Raw genomic sequence first — 15,344 nt, 5'->3', positions numbered from 1 at the left:
ATTAACATTTGGCCTCTTGACTCTGCACATGCAATGGAGTCACCTTTGTGTGTAATATGTACCTTTGTGAGCCCTCTGGGAACATCCAGTGCACCTGTATGGGATTATCTTTTAGTAAATTTCACTTTCTGTAAGGGGATATGTACTCACTGGTCACTTCATTAGATACACATTTTTAACCCCTTGTTAACAGCTAATGAGCAAGTCACATGGCAGCAACTCAGTGCGTTTAGAAATGTAGACCTGGTAAAGATGACCTGCTGAAGTTGAAACGGAGCATCAGAATGATGGAGAAAAGTGATCTAAGTGGCTGAAAGCGGCATGGTTTTTGGTGCTGGCCTGATTATTTCACTAACTGCTGGGATTTTCCCACACAACCATCGCTAGAGTTTACAGAGGATGGTTTGTAAAAGAGAAACTATCCAGTGAGGAGCAGTTCTTTGGGTGAAAATGGTCAGAGGAGAATGTCTCAAATAAACGCCTGTTTCAGCCAAAGTATGCAGAAGAGCATTTCTCAACACACAGCATGTTGAAGACTGAAGCACATGGGCTAAATCTACACTACTGGCTGCCACGCCTGTGAGCTAAGAAGAGGTGCAGTCCCAAGAAGTAATTTCCGTCACCGAAATTGCTGAATGCACGGGGGAAGGTTTAAAAAGTGTATTGACATTAAAAATGTCTTTTTCAAGAAAGATCTGGCCAAGATTGCAGTAGAAATTGCAACAAGTATAACCCCACCATTCTGCAAAGATATCTTATGAGCCAAAAGAAGATTGGACTGATTGTAATGCAGCTACAAACACACAGAGTGATGAAGATTAAACAGATCGTTCTTTATTTTATATATAAACTCTTCATAAATCCTGCTGACTACAGTCTATTTACTAAAATATGCTAAATGATTACACATAAAAAACACAATTTCTGGCAGTTAATCAGTTGTTGGTATAACACATGAAACTGAAAAGAATATGGCATTATCAACATGAAAGCATGGATCCATCCTGCCTTGTATGGGCGGTTCAGGCTGCTGCTGGTGTAAGGGTGTGGGGGATGTTTGCTTGGCACATTTCGAATTATTGTTTAACTGGCACAGCCTACCTGACCATGTCCATCCCTTTATGACCACAGCGTGCCCATCGTCTGATGGCTGCTTCCAGCCAGATAACGTGCCGTGCCACAAAGTTCAAACCATGCCGAACAGTTTCTTGAACATGACAATGAGTCCATTGTACTCACATGGCCTCCACAGTCACCAGATCTCAAATGAATAAGCAACTTAATGTGATGGAATGGGAGATTCTCATCGCGGATGTGCAGCCAACAAATCTGCAGCAATTGCGTGATGCTCTCACATCAACACAAAGCAAAAATCTCTGAGGAATGTTTCCAGTACCTTAATGAACCTATGCCATATAGAATTTTAAGACAAAAAAGGGCTCAACCCAGAACAAGCAAGATGTACCTAATGAAGTGGCCGGTAACTATGCAAGTCATGCTGACTCACTCTCAGGTTTGCTGCTGTTGGTTACAGCATGATCAGGGCTGTGAATGCAGGTCCTTCCCACGTTTTAGACAGAGTTAAAAACAAGCAAGCAAACACACAGAAGTCTTAATTAACAGTAATGTGAATATGAGTTGTGTATAATTATGGCATTGGATAGTTTTACTAATGTTTCTTAAGGTCAGCTATTCAATAAATCTCATATATAGCTTTTAGCAGGTTTGTAGTAGGTAAAGGGAAGTAGAGAAGTGTTTTTATGGTTTTCAGGTCCACGGGGGAAGTGGTGGCCTCCGAGCAGCCTGAGGATAGTTTGGGCCTGCTGTGAAGTGTCAGTTTAACTAGTGACATAGCAAAAAGGAGCGAGTTGACAGACCCCTCTGAATTCATAAATCAGGTGTGACTCTCTTTCTCCATGCTCCCTGCACTAATGGCTTGCTAAACTTCTCTCTCTTCCTGGCCTTTGAAAAATCTGCACTCACACCACAGTTTGGAGACTAATGTTTGCTTTTGTAATCTGGACAACCTTCCTCCCAATGCAAGGTTTCAGCATTAGGCTGTTTTTGAACCAGTAGTGAAGATAACCATTTAAAAGCCTTCTATCGCCACTCATTCACATTTTCAGTGTAACTGGACTGAAAAAAAGGACTATTTCTCTATTTTTCTTTTTAATAACAGCTACCCAAACTATGACTAAAGTGACTTCTTTTAGCCACAATAATCATATATTAAAAATAAGATATTGCCAGTTATAAAAACATGGGGTTAGCTTCCAAAATTAGCAGCCTGGTGATGTTTTTTCTTTTTTTTCATGAACAGAATGGCCTGCGATAGTCAGAAATCCCAGCCTAGTTCATTGTTTTATTCCACACTTGCACTGGGGCGTGGTCCTCGACAAGCTCAAACAGCTCTACCTGGTTCTGAGAATTTTATCTGACAAATGATAAGAAAAATATAATATGGAAATAATCTCAAGGGGTGTGTGTGAGCGATTACATATGTGTTCATTTGTTGCCGTCAGGTATTTCGAACCCTTACATTCTAAAAACACACCTATATCCACTAGTCCATCTAAAGGAAACCTAATATTAGGTGTAAATATTCATTCAAGTAAACTTTTCTTGCAGTAAACAATGACTATGGTGTTTCCATTCATTGACACATACCTACATGACCAGCCTGATGTACTGGTGTATATTCAATAACATGTAGGGCCTGCAAAACCCTGTTTAAATTGTTTATTTTTGAAGTTGTTTTCTGTAGGTGATGACCCCTCCCAACATAAAACAAAAAAGTTACAAAATTGTCTATAATCAAAATCATGTGTAAGAGACTTCATAAAAAACAAACATGAACACATACATACACATACAGAAGTGAAGTAACATAAAATTGGCAAACTATTGACCCTGTGAAACTCAGCATTGGGTGCATGCAACCTGACAGTAACTGTAGAATATCTACAAAAAGTCCAATTAAAGAACGATAGCGTCTAACAACTTCAAAACACCTACAACTCCTGCACGTTACATCGTGTGCGACCAGCGAGCGCTGTTGGGTGGGGCGCGCCAGATTCCTGACTCTTGTTTCGTGAAGTCGTGTCAAAGGTTCACAGTGTAATACAGCAGGATCCCCGTCAAACAGTTTCAAGAGCAAGACTGTATATTTGAAACATACAAAATAAATTTTTATTATCCATTCTCTTCAGGTCTACATCTCATTAGGATTTCTAGACAATAGCATTGTCAAGTAACACACCCAAATTAATTTCTAATAATTCTGACAGGTGCAACAATACATTTCTGTCAAGTCCAGGTGTCAAAATAGAACTGAATGTGAAAAGCAATTTAAATCTTCTTTGTTATTTTTCCAACATAAAAGGGGGAGCCATGGCCCTGGGTCGTAGTGAGAGCTACGTGGGTCATGGCCGTGGGACACAAACACGGGTGAGGAAGTGGCTTCAGGGCTGGGCCCCGGTGGCCGCAGGGACTTGTGTGGCCAGGGTGTTGGGGGCGGGGATGACGGGTGATCCAGCAATGTTAGCCATGGGCTGTGTGGAGGACATTGAGGTGATGCCTAGGAAAGGAAGAAGGATCATTAATCACCCAGAAAATGCACAATTACAGAAAGGAGGGAGATCAAAGAACGGGCATCACGATGGGCTGGATCTTACACCACAAGTAAAAAAATTCATAATCACAAAGTTCAAGCCAGCTAGAATAATACAGGTGTTTTCAAAATGTTCCATAGTTATAATATACAATCAGCACACATCTTCGTACACACGCATGCTGTTAGGTTGCTTCAATTTGTTTCAACTGAACTTTTCTATTTTCAAAAGGAAAAAGTGTGAAGCTGTCCAGGTGCCATTCTGAGAAAAGTAAATATGAGCAACTCCTGCAGAGCATGCCTTAAACGCACCTGCAGCTGATATTATTATGTACCAAAGTTACCTGATGCAATCTATAAGAAATGTTGCCACATTACTAATCAGAAAATCACAGCTCTAAACGGTGATGTACTTTATTAATGTTTTTTAACACCAGTGCATAACTTTAACTGCAGCCACTGTCAGCAGGTGCTCCTTCAAAAAAAAAAAAAAAAAAAAGTCAACAAAGTCACACCTCTACTTTACAGTAAAGGGCTAATTATAGATATCTAACAGAGGTCATCTATCTTCTAGATAATTCTTTGCAAAAGCATCGTGCAGCTAGCAAGACTGTTGTCTGTAAGTGCATGCCACTTTGAACAAGATTACTCACCGGCCATCATACTTGAGGAGCTGACTGGAGTGGAGCTGGCAGCCATCCCTCCAGGAGTGGCCCCCCTTCCCTGATCTTTTACGATGGGATCTGAGAACAAACATGTATGTAAGCAACCACAAAATGTTAAAAAAAAAAAAAAAAAAAAAAAAAAAAAAAAAAGCAATACATGCAGAGACAGGAAATACAAGACTTACAGAAGTAAGGATGATCCATGGCCTCTCTGGCCGTGAGGCGGGCTTGATGGTCGTAACGCAGCAGTTTGTCAAGGAAGTCTAGAGCCTCTGTACTGACTAGGTGCTGGTTCTCGCTGTGCACAAACCTTTCCCACCTTTTGCGGGAATGCCTAGAGGCAAACAATTGGCCATTGAGATTTAGTCATAAGCCAAAACACTCAATGGATGCTTTATTATGAACAAGCAGCTATGATCTTTTACCTTCCCAGAATGTCATTGAACCGTGGATCCAGCTCAATGTTGTACTTGTCAATGTAGTCATACAGGTCCTCTGTGCCAAGTACTTTTGCAATTCGCACAAGCTGCAAAACAAAAAAAAATACAATTAATAATAATAAAAAAAGCAGTTGGATTACATGAAGCATTTGTTTGACCATGGTGTGTACAGACCAATAATTAATGGTGGGAGAGTACAAATATAGGACAACACATTTTGTTATATTAAGACTGGGCATGTTTGACACTCATTCTGTTCATTCTGCTTTTAATCATAAAACTTATCAAAGCACGCTTAAAGGAAAATAATTTAAAAACCTGATGATAGTAATTATTTAAGAATCAGACATTATTTTTATTTAAAAAAAACCCCAAACAAACAAAAACATGTGAGCACAGAGTGGAAGTAGTACAAAGTGAACACTTGAAATATAAAATGATGAGAGAAAAAAAACAAAAAAACAAAATAAAAAATGAAAATTTGCTACATCATACCAAAAAAAAAAACCAAAAAAAAAAAAAAAAAAAACATTAAAAAAAAAAAAAAACAAAACCAAAAAAAAAAAAAAACATACAGTTCCAGTGGTTGATTTTCTTATCAGTCACACATATTTCCAGAAAATAAAAGCCCACGCGAATAAACGTGTAATTTAACCTTTTACTGTGATTCAGTATTTTTTTTATTAGCAACGACCAAAGGTTTCCTATTTATCGATGGTGGTTTACTTCAACTGGGTGGAGCATCTAGAGAAATGATTAACTGATCGTAGCACAGTCATCGTTATGATAGCTTTTCCTTTGAAAGTATATGAATCAACCTTGTGACCCTTAAACTGGTTTGAAATGCTACGACTGTTTCAGTAAGTAAGAAATACCGATATGAATCATCTGTCGCTCGCTGCATTTTGATATTATAATTCAAGAAATGGAATTATGCTAGATGAATTAATGCTGATAAATACAACTGAAAACTGCATTAGCAGGTGATCGAAAGCTAAAATGTACAAATAATCAAATATGGAATACTAACGTTTTATAAGAGAGGTTCAATAAAGGATCCTAACTATTTAGTTACAATAAAGAGGACTTGATGCTAGGCTTCAATTTAATGGACTACTTTAGCATCTTGACCTTAGTCCTAGTGTAGATAAGCAAAGCTCCTAACATAACTGACATTACAGACGGGATTAAACTGTGTCATGACGTACGTCCTTAGATATGTCGTCACGGCTTGCACCCTTTGTTTTTTTCCTGGTTCATTTAATACATCAAGCTGGCACAAAGTTAAGAATAAACAAACCCTGAAGCAATCGCTGCTGGTTTTCCACACAAGGTTATGATGACACCAGCGCCTGCTCTGAGAATACTAGTGTGACTGTGTAGAAAATAAAAATACTCTGTATTGTGGGGGGAAAAAAAAGCTCTGCAGCTCTATTTTGGCCATAAGGTCCCTGACCACACTGACAAGACTATATTTAAAGAACAAAAACAAAAAAAGATCATACCTGATCATAGTTGTCATGACCATGAAAGAAAGGTTCCTTCCTGAAGATCATGCTGGCGAGCATGCAACCCAAACTCCACATGTCCAAGCTGTAGTCATACATCTACAAATAATATAAAGACGGGCACTGGATTGAAGTGGCTTCCTGACTTGATTATATATTGAACACAGACATTTATTTGCCTCTACATGCAGATAGTAATATAAAGAGTTTCACCTGGTAGTCTACCAGCAGTTCAGGTCCTTTGAAGTACCTGGATGCCACTCTCACGTTGTATTCTTGGTTTGGATGGTAGAATTCAGCCAAACCCCAATCGATTAGACGGAGCTGAACAAGAAGAACAAGTCAGAATATGCTGCAATAACTGTATCGGGCTACAAGCCTAAGCAAATGATAATGACAATAGCCAACATAATAATACAATACCTTTCTATGTTCATGATCAATCATTACATTGTGTGGCTTGACGTCTCTGTGCATAATTCCCATACTGTGGCAGTAATCCAGAGCCTGCCATTAAAAAATTTTTTAAAAATAAATAAATAAAAAGATATATATTGATCTAACGTTTCCAATATAACAGAACAGCTGGTGCAATCCACATGTACGAAAAACTGCTTACCTTTAAGATTTCGTACATGTAGAACCGTATGTCAAAGTCGGACAGAGTTTGATACAATTGCTGTAAAAGAATAAAAAACAAAACAAATTAGAGGCAGTTTGGGGAAAAAATAGTAAGATTAACATTTCAAAATTAGCAGTCCACAAAAACACAACATCATTACCTTGAAGTCTGTGTTGTTGACATGTTCAAACACCAGAGCTGGGGTCCGTGACTAAAAGAAAAAGGGAAATGTGTGTTTTTGCAAAAAGTCTTTCGCGTTTAAAAGCCTCAAATTATTTTAAGTAGAAAAACAGAACATTACCACAGGGTCCTTGACGATATCTAACAGTGAGATGATATTTGGACCACCCCTCAAATTCTCCAGGATCTTTATTTCTCTCTTGATTTTCTTTTTCTTGACAGGCTATGGACAGGGACGAGGTCTCATGAGGCTTATAAAATCTCAACTGAAGTGACAAGGTGAAATCCACCAACAATCAATCGATAAACATCCATACCTTCAGTATTTTGACGACCACTTTTTCATTGTTTGTGATGTTTATGGCTTCAAACACTTCACTATATTTGCCTCTCCCTAGTTTTCTGACTAGCTGATAGTCGTCTTGGTTGCTGGGGAAAATTTTTTTTAAAAGTCAGAGTTAAAAACCTAAGGAAAAAAAACAAAACTAAACCAAGGTCACCAACAATAACCCCTTTTCCTTACCCCCATTCAACAACATGGGACTCATAGTCCCAGTATTCCCGAGGTCTCTGTGTGTTTACATCAGGGTAAACTCGAGAGCGGCTTGGAACAGGGCCAGACATATTCTACAAAGGGTCTTCTCTAAATCTCCTGAGATGAGACAGAAAAAGGACAAATGATATTATACAATAAAGCTCTATTAAAATCACAGGGGCACAAATGTGCAAGACAAATACATACTGATGGTTACATAAGCATTTTTGAGTACTGGTTTAGCATTCCAACTGTTATAAACAGCCTTGTATATAAAATGTTGGCCAAATATTGAAATATAAGACAGCACAGCATACCTGGGAGGTTTCCTCCAGGACAATGGTGAAAGGTGAACTGAAACAAAGTTGGCTGAAATGCCTCTACGGTAAGTAAGCTACATAGGAAAACAGACAAAAAAAATATACACATATATATATTGTTAAAAACCATACCAGTTCTTGGCATTTATTAAATATTACAGGAAGAAATGATGAGCAATGTGTAGCAAAAAGTTTAAGACATATTTAGACTCAATGGTAGCCTGATTAAAACTTTCAAAAGAAAAATGTGAATATTCCCCACACGCTACAGAAGAGCAGTAATAATATCTTAAGTAAAACAGAGCAATTTTAAAGTAAAACAGACACGTTTAAACAAAACTAAGGATAGCCCGGGGATGTCTAGTGTGTGGAAATGTGCTGGCGTATAAAATGGAGCAACCTGAATGTTAAATGGGGGCATCCAACCAGTCTAATCAGGAGGTACGGGGTTCAATACAGTCATCACTGGGGGCTACACCAAGCCAGTATCTCCTGTTGAAACGGGGCAGAAATGTAGGTCAATTAAAATCAACAGTATCAATCAGGAAAACACGAGCAGTGTGCTAGCCAACGTACGCCAACCACTATATAACGTTATTAAGGTTATGTCAAATTTACGAGCACACGAAGAGCATCCAGTCGACAAATGATCTATCTGCTACGAGACACGCGTTTAGCTGGAGCCAGTTTGCCCGCTTAATACTTTGATGAAGAGGTGAAATGTGCGCACAAGCCTTCTGTGGCCCCACAAGGCCTACTGTGGAGCTAAGAGATAGCCGGGCAGCTGGCTTACATGCTAGTTAGCATTAGCTTCGCCAACTGCAGAGTAAAAAAAAAAGCCGGGTACAAAGTCACAACAAGCTCTCGACCACACTATGGGTCTGTAACGGAAAGAAAATAATAATTCTGCGTTAAAGTAGTAAAACGACTTCCCAATTGCCCATTATTAAAGTGGAACTTCACAAAAAGCTTCGAAAAAATATATTTCTTAAAGCTAAAAAGTGCTAAGCTAACAAGCTAGGGGAGTGAATAGCCAGCTTGGCTGGCGAGGCAACTGGCTGACAACGCCTTGAAAAAACACCCTTGAATCACTGTGATCGAACAGCAGAATGGCGTCGCGGCTGTGTTACTTATCCATAGCCTTTCCTCGTGTGCATAGCACCCACAAATAGCTCTAAACCAACGAATATTTGCGATTAAATAACCCGATTACCTCTCAGCGTTGTTGGGACGTCAATATGGCGATGCTCGAGATCAAGAGCTTAGTGCGAACAGCCTCTCCTGCAGGGGGCGCTCTCTCTTTTCCTTTTCATAGGGAGACTGTAACTCAGTCTGCCACCAACAGGTCTCGCTAGAGGAGGAAACTTTGATCCGGACGTCTCTGTAGTTAAAGCTTTTTAGTTTATTTAAAACTCAGTGTTCGGTTCCACAAGTAGACTAAAACATCCCATCTGTTAAAAACAAGTAAATGTATGAATATAAATAAATGTATTACTGTGTGCATAATATTGTATTTTGGCTTTCTTGTTTCTATTTTGTTTCTATTTTTTTTTTTTTTTTTTTTTCTAATATATCTCTAATTCATTTTTTCTTCCTGTACCTTGTGCTTTTGTAACAAGTGAATTTCCCCTGTGTGGGTTTAAGCAAGGCCTATGCCTATATTTATCTGAGCATCACAAACGGTTTACTTAATTCAGTACTGTTATTTTCACATCTGACATCGGGAAAATACCTAAATAATAAATGTAATCATTTAAGGTTGAAATTTGATTACTTTTCTTAAAGTGACCCAAAATACACGAAAATAAAACTCAAATATGACCTTCATTCATTGAGATTTTTTTTAGGTCCACTAATGTGCGTCAAATCAAGGAAAATGTGTAGTAGGGAATTTTGAAACTGTGAAAATGTACATGCCATGTTTATCTATCACATGAATAGTCAGTGTTTCCTCCACATTTGCCCAGGTTTCTGCAGACAAAGGAACCTATTGGTCTTTGAAGGATCACGGTGGAATCGCCAAACAGCATCATAGTAAAACATCAGGGGGAATGATCATAAGTAACAGAGGTATGAGGTCTGAAATAAGGTGGGCATAGTGGTAGACTGGTTAACACTGTTGCCTCAGTGCAAAAAGGTTCCTGGTTCATATGCTTGCTGTGGCATCTCTGTGTGGAATTTGCATGCTTGATCTACTTCAGTGTATCTAGAGTGGGGTTTTTTCCCCCACAGTCCAAAGACTGTCAGGTTAATTGGGGATTTTGAATTTGCAGTCAATATGAAGAAGATAAAATACTTAAAGTGTATGGAATAAAGTTCTGTATAAATGTATAGTTAAAGTGTGAATTATAGTAAGACGAGTGATCATTAAAGCTATACTAAATATAAATGTGTGTACCAGCAGATAACACATGTGAGAATATCTAACAATAAACAAACTGTAATCCATCTATTCTGAACTATTGAAACAGAGATTAAAGGAGGGAATGCGGCAGAACAAGATTATAATGGCATGTGTGTGATTGACCTTTTATTGCTGCTTTGAACGCACAGACAAGTTTGCAATAAGCATTCTTTTGCTCTAAGTGTTCATTAACATTGAATAAATATTGATCATCTGTGAAACAATATTTAAGGATAAATCATTCATTTATTAATGCAGAACAGGTTTTGTATATATTCTAAATTGATCTGATCTGTTGTTCAAAATTTGTTGTAAACTTTTACTATGAATTCAAAATTGATCTGAATCATAATGTGAAAGCATATAGATTATGAACAATAAGGGTTAAATGTGATTTACATAATTTTCATGCTTTTAATATCATTGTGGTTGTACTGTAGAACTAGAGAAAGAAGGGATATATATGAAATTGCAATCTAAATAGATTCACCTGAAATCTTGCACTCTTCATGACATTTGTAGAACCACAATGAATAAATGGACAATGGAGAAACAATACATGTTCTGTGGCCATAGAATAGCCTCAGGGGCATTTCTCTGAAAAAAAAAAAAAAAAACCAGCCACCTGTAATTAACACATAAATGAGGGGAAGACCAGTGGCTTCTGTGAATGTTAAGAATGATTGTTGTCATACTGAACTGAAATGAATAGGCCTTTGTAAACATATCAGAGCCTTTAACCTAATTGTTGCTCCTCTACGTGCCATTCACGCACTGTTCAACACAAAGAAACAGTCTTTGACTAAAACTCAATTTGATACTTCTTGTGAGAATCTATAATTAACTAAGGCAAGGCCTATTAAAGGTCACAAAGCGAGACAAAGCAGCAGCACATAAAAGCCACCTAACTGCACCCTTACTGACCAACAGTGGACAGACCCAGGACCCAAAGTCAGCAATGAAGATGTAAGTCTGGATGGATTTATTTTGCATTTTAAACTTCTGTAATTAAAGCTACTTTCATGTACTAGCCACAAATGAGATATTGCATTAGTTTTGATATAAGTATATATTTTCTAACTGAAATCTTGAATAATTTTTTCAGCCTCTTGTGTTGCCTGCTCCTGCTTCCGTTTGCAGATATGGTGGTGGCAGCTTCTATCAAAGGTAAACCATTGAAAGAGAGTAAATAATTAAATATTGTTCAGGAAACTGTTAATTTTGTAATAAAATTCAAATCTGTCTAACAGGGCAATCCCCAAAAGAAGATGTGTTAAGCTTTCTACATGGTAAGAACTATTCATGTCGCTAAACAATGCTTGTACCATTGTTTGAAATGATCACAAGACTTGTTCATTGCAAATTTGTAGATGCACTAGCACTTACTACAGAAAGGACCACACCTGCAGCCGTCACAGGTCAGTGCTTCCAAATGTAGCTTTCAGATGTACTCACATCCTCAAATTACTTTTGGTTCTCTATAAAAAAAATCCTGAGTGCATTAAAGAGAACAGAAACATTTCTAGTAATCGTGCTGTTTTTGTTGTTTACTTTTACTTGTTTAATGCAGCACAAAGGACCCCTCTATGTGGCATTGTGAATGAGCAAGACTCAGACGGTACACTTTTTTGTTGTTTCCTTTTTCATTTTTAAAGAGCATCTAAAAACACACTGAACAAAACAAAAGAACTCAAACAAACAAAAAAGCACAATTACTTTTTCAATAAATGGCTAAAAATTCATTCACAGATATGTCAGATGCCAAATCTACAGAGAGCTCTGAAACCAACAGATGTTCAGGTACGTGAGCAATTTGGATGATGTGCAAATTTAGTAAAAAAGAATGTAATGCAATATCAGTAAACAAAGACATTTTCTAATATTTCAGAACCTGATGCGTTTGACAAAAATGGAGATGAAAGCAGAGGTGCAGTGCTTTTAATCAAAATTATTAGCCAATTGAATCAAACTGTCTGTATCAGTGCGGTGAATGTGGTGATTCAGATGGCATAGCAATGACTTCCATTCTTCCTAGATGTATCCAAAGACCTTGACAGCGATGAGATCATGATTCCTGGAGCTGTGGCAAAAAATGAGGCTCCGTCAAGGAAGGTGACTGTAGTGGGCAAAGACGGTATGGCAGCGATGGATATGACCAGCAGCCTGGTTCAGGACCATGGGAGCAGGGAGCATAGTTTGATTCAAGGAGAACTCCAAGCAAGCAGAGACAGTGAGGAAGGAGGGATAACAAATGCTTGGGAGGGTGGCGGTCAAAGCACCAATCTCCAAAGGTGGGCCACACGAGGAAAAGTTAATGGGATGAGTGGTATGTTGGTCCATGGCCAAATCAGAGAAAGGCCAAATTGGGGTAGTTTGGAAGACAGCAGTGACAGCCTGGCTGGAGTCAGCACCAATAAACAAACGGACTATGATGGTAAGACCATATTCTGTATGACATATTTCCAGGAGTTATGCTGTGAGAAATAAAAAAGCTATACAATTGTTAATATTCCCACAGAAACCAGAGAATATATGAGCTCTGAAACCTATCCAGTTGGTAAGAATTTGTTGTTCTCTTAATTACTAATGTAATGCACACAGTGACTGTTTCCAGAGGGTTATATCAATGTTTGTGATCCTATCTTTTCTTTGCTTTAGTCCCACAAGAGCACAGGCCCAGCAGCTTGCCCATTCCATCCAAGAGCCATGTCGTTTGATGAGCACACAGAGGTCAGTTTCCTCTGGATTTGAATCACATTTCAAGTATAACTCCAAGTAACCAACCTGACTTAGAAAACCACTGATGCCACATTGCCCAACTTAATTCCTCACATTTCCTTCACTTAAGATGAACCAGTTTTCTATATCTGGCTTGTGTTCCACATGTTCTGATTGCAGTTTTAACATTTTTCCTCTCTATTTTCAGATTGCATGTCTTCCTTATGAATCACGGATCACTGTCTGTTGACTCAGGAGACTCAACTTAAGACAGTTTGCTTCCACATCCGGATACTGCAGGGACTTTTTCTATCCAAAATTAGATTTTCAGCACACGTTTTTGTTCTCTGATCAAACAAACAAATGTAAAAAATAAATATGTTTTGATTTAACCTGTGCTGGGTGTGTTGGTGTAAGCTGTCAGAGTGTGATGAAAATAAAGCCAACATCAATTAAATCATAAATGAAGCAATGCAATTACTTTTGAAGACTTGACAGGATCTGTCTGAGCCAAAAATCTGGTTTTAAAATGTAGTTTCATTTATTATTAGTTAGATACAAATACATATCATAAAACAGCCTAAAACAGGAACGTGAAGCAGCAACGATTACATTTAGTGCCAGGCAGTACTCACTGAATACAACATCAATCAATTAATGCAGAATAAACAAATTATTTGCGAGTAAATGTGACAAATCTTAGTTTATATTTTACATTGTGGAGCTAATTACAAACAGGACACTGTCAGCACTTTGATACTTTTTATGTTATTCAGTCATTTCCTATAGTGCCGAAGTTCACTGTAAACATCTGACTGGACTCCATGTAACTCCTACAGAAAAGTCAAATCAATGCATCATTGTAATACGTATAATATACATTATATGTATTGTTTTGTTTCAAGTGTGTTTTTAGTTAGTCATTTTTTATTTTTAAAAGAGTCTATACATCACCTGGTATGGAGATTCTGTGACCTCTGTTGCCATTTTCTTTGAAATTGATGATGGTACACTTCTTTTGCCTGATAGGAGATTTAGAAGTGTCAGGTTAATGCCCATTTGGCATAACACCACTAGGCAAACATACACATGTAAAGAAAGGCACACGAATACAGTGCTCACCACTGTGTGATTCCCATTCCCTCTTTCTCCTCTGATGAGTTGCAAAGCAAAATACAGAAATAGTGATGAAGATGGTCAAGATGATGTCAGAGGCAATAATGCCTATTACAGATTCCATGTTTATCAGGTAACAGGAACCACATTCTGTTAAAACAAAAAAAACCCCAACAACATATGATTGAAATACAAAAGCCAAACACACACATCATACACGAGCAAAGAGTTGAAGCTAGATACCTTGCTGTCCTTCTGATGAGCCTGCGAGAAAAAGAATAAACGAACCTCAGGTTATAAAAAGAATCGAGGGTAGTCCTGTGTTCCTTTGCTACCATTGCTATAGATGTTCAAAACCAAAGTATACGCTACTCACCAAACAACGAACCCACAATACAGAGAGCATCAGACATCTTCTAAAGTTTTTGGTTTCTGGTCTAAGAGGAAATGAGACAAGGAGGGTGAGAGCCTCCGGTCCTTCTGTTCTCTTTCGCTAGGCTCTCGCACCTAGATATCGAAAGGTAGAAGGGTTCTCTGGTAAAGGGCTGTCCACAGGGAGCGTTGTCAGGGTGTCAGGATTCGTGAGCATATGACTCTGATAGCAGGAGGAGAAGTGAGTCCACTCAGAGAAGAGGAAGCTGGTGGTTCTGTTTTTGCCACATTTCTGTGAGGAATGCTGCTCTATAAAAAGAAAATATTTGACTTTAATCCTTTAATTTATTTTAATTTTAATTTTTAGCGATGTTTTCATAAAAATAAAATCTAGGCTAGGCAAAGATAAGGAGCTGTGTGAGGTCAGTTTCATTACACCTTCAGTTTCTGCAGAAATACGTGTGATGGTATCTCTGTATAGAGCGTTTCCGCATGACCTGTGGTTTAGTGCGAGCGGTTGGCCACAGTAAGAGCTACCTAGTCTCTGAGCCGCTTTAAAACCACCGGTTTATCTATAAGTCGGGTGTACTGTCTGTAAAAATGAAAGCTTCACTGTTATTGTCAAGCAGATTCCCACATTTAACCAAATATACACATTACTGTTCCCGTAGTAATTAAGAGGGTTAGTAGCAACTGGGTGCTGCGTTTCAGGACACCCAGTGATATATTGAGCACAAATTCAGAATCAGTGAGTGTATGAACATTAAAACAAGACTTGTGTTTTTCATGTTTTCAGTATCACTATTTTGCAAGACAAATTCAAGCATTTTGACTGTTTCTGATAATTATCAGTG

The 15,344-nt window shown here is 38.2% G+C and overlaps 3 protein-coding genes across 4 annotated transcripts; 1 reads left to right on the top strand and 2 right to left on the bottom strand.

Moving 5' to 3' along the window:
- Nucleotides 1-2,724: 2,724 nt before the first annotated feature.
- Nucleotides 2,725-9,247, bottom strand: LOC101475997 (casein kinase II subunit alpha). The gene is made up of 15 exons (XM_012915958.2): nt 9,094-9,247; nt 8,281-8,372; nt 7,878-7,954; nt 7,549-7,677; nt 7,343-7,454; nt 7,147-7,248; nt 7,006-7,056; nt 6,843-6,902; nt 6,647-6,730; nt 6,437-6,547; nt 6,221-6,322; nt 4,701-4,801; nt 4,461-4,609; nt 4,264-4,353; nt 2,725-3,577 (listed from the first exon to the last, which is right to left on the bottom strand). The coding sequence occupies exons 4-15, from the start codon at nt 7,647-7,649 to the stop codon at nt 3,462-3,464; spliced, it is 1,179 nt and encodes a 392-aa protein (XP_012771412.1). The 5' UTR covers nt 7,650-7,677; nt 7,878-7,954; nt 8,281-8,372; nt 9,094-9,247; the 3' UTR covers nt 2,725-3,461.
- A 598-nt stretch (nt 9,248-9,845) lies between these two features.
- On the top strand, nt 9,846-13,383 carry LOC143420944 (uncharacterized). 2 transcript variants are annotated; one of them, XM_076889587.1, is made up of 12 exons: nt 9,846-9,950; nt 11,215-11,250; nt 11,390-11,451; nt 11,535-11,573; nt 11,655-11,702; nt 11,855-11,902; nt 12,034-12,084; nt 12,173-12,211; nt 12,320-12,718; nt 12,803-12,841; nt 12,943-13,014; nt 13,211-13,383. In XM_076889587.1, the coding sequence occupies exons 2-11, from the start codon at nt 11,243-11,245 to the stop codon at nt 12,999-13,001; spliced, it is 792 nt and encodes a 263-aa protein (XP_076745702.1). In that variant the 5' UTR covers nt 9,846-9,950; nt 11,215-11,242; the 3' UTR covers nt 13,002-13,014; nt 13,211-13,383. The 2 variants fall into 2 exon arrangements, with proteins under 2 accessions (XP_076745702.1, XP_076745701.1); XM_076889586.1 differs by having other exon boundaries at nt 9,853-9,969.
- A 138-nt stretch (nt 13,384-13,521) lies between these two features.
- On the bottom strand, nt 13,522-14,747 carry tyrobp (transmembrane immune signaling adaptor TYROBP). The gene is made up of 5 exons (XM_012924618.2): nt 14,495-14,747; nt 14,362-14,382; nt 14,125-14,268; nt 13,957-14,024; nt 13,522-13,835 (listed from the first exon to the last, which is right to left on the bottom strand). The coding sequence occupies exons 1-5, from the start codon at nt 14,529-14,531 to the stop codon at nt 13,779-13,781; spliced, it is 327 nt and encodes a 108-aa protein (XP_012780072.1). The 5' UTR covers nt 14,532-14,747; the 3' UTR covers nt 13,522-13,778.
- Nucleotides 14,748-15,344: the final 597 nt, after the last annotated feature.

This window comes from Maylandia zebra, linkage group LG11, assembly GCF_041146795.1.
Source record: "Maylandia zebra isolate NMK-2024a linkage group LG11, Mzebra_GT3a, whole genome shotgun sequence".
Taxonomy (NCBI): Eukaryota; Metazoa; Chordata; class Actinopteri; order Cichliformes; family Cichlidae; genus Maylandia; species Maylandia zebra.
Note: the sequence above shows the minus strand (reverse complement) of the source record. Positions and strands in the feature narration are given on the sequence as shown.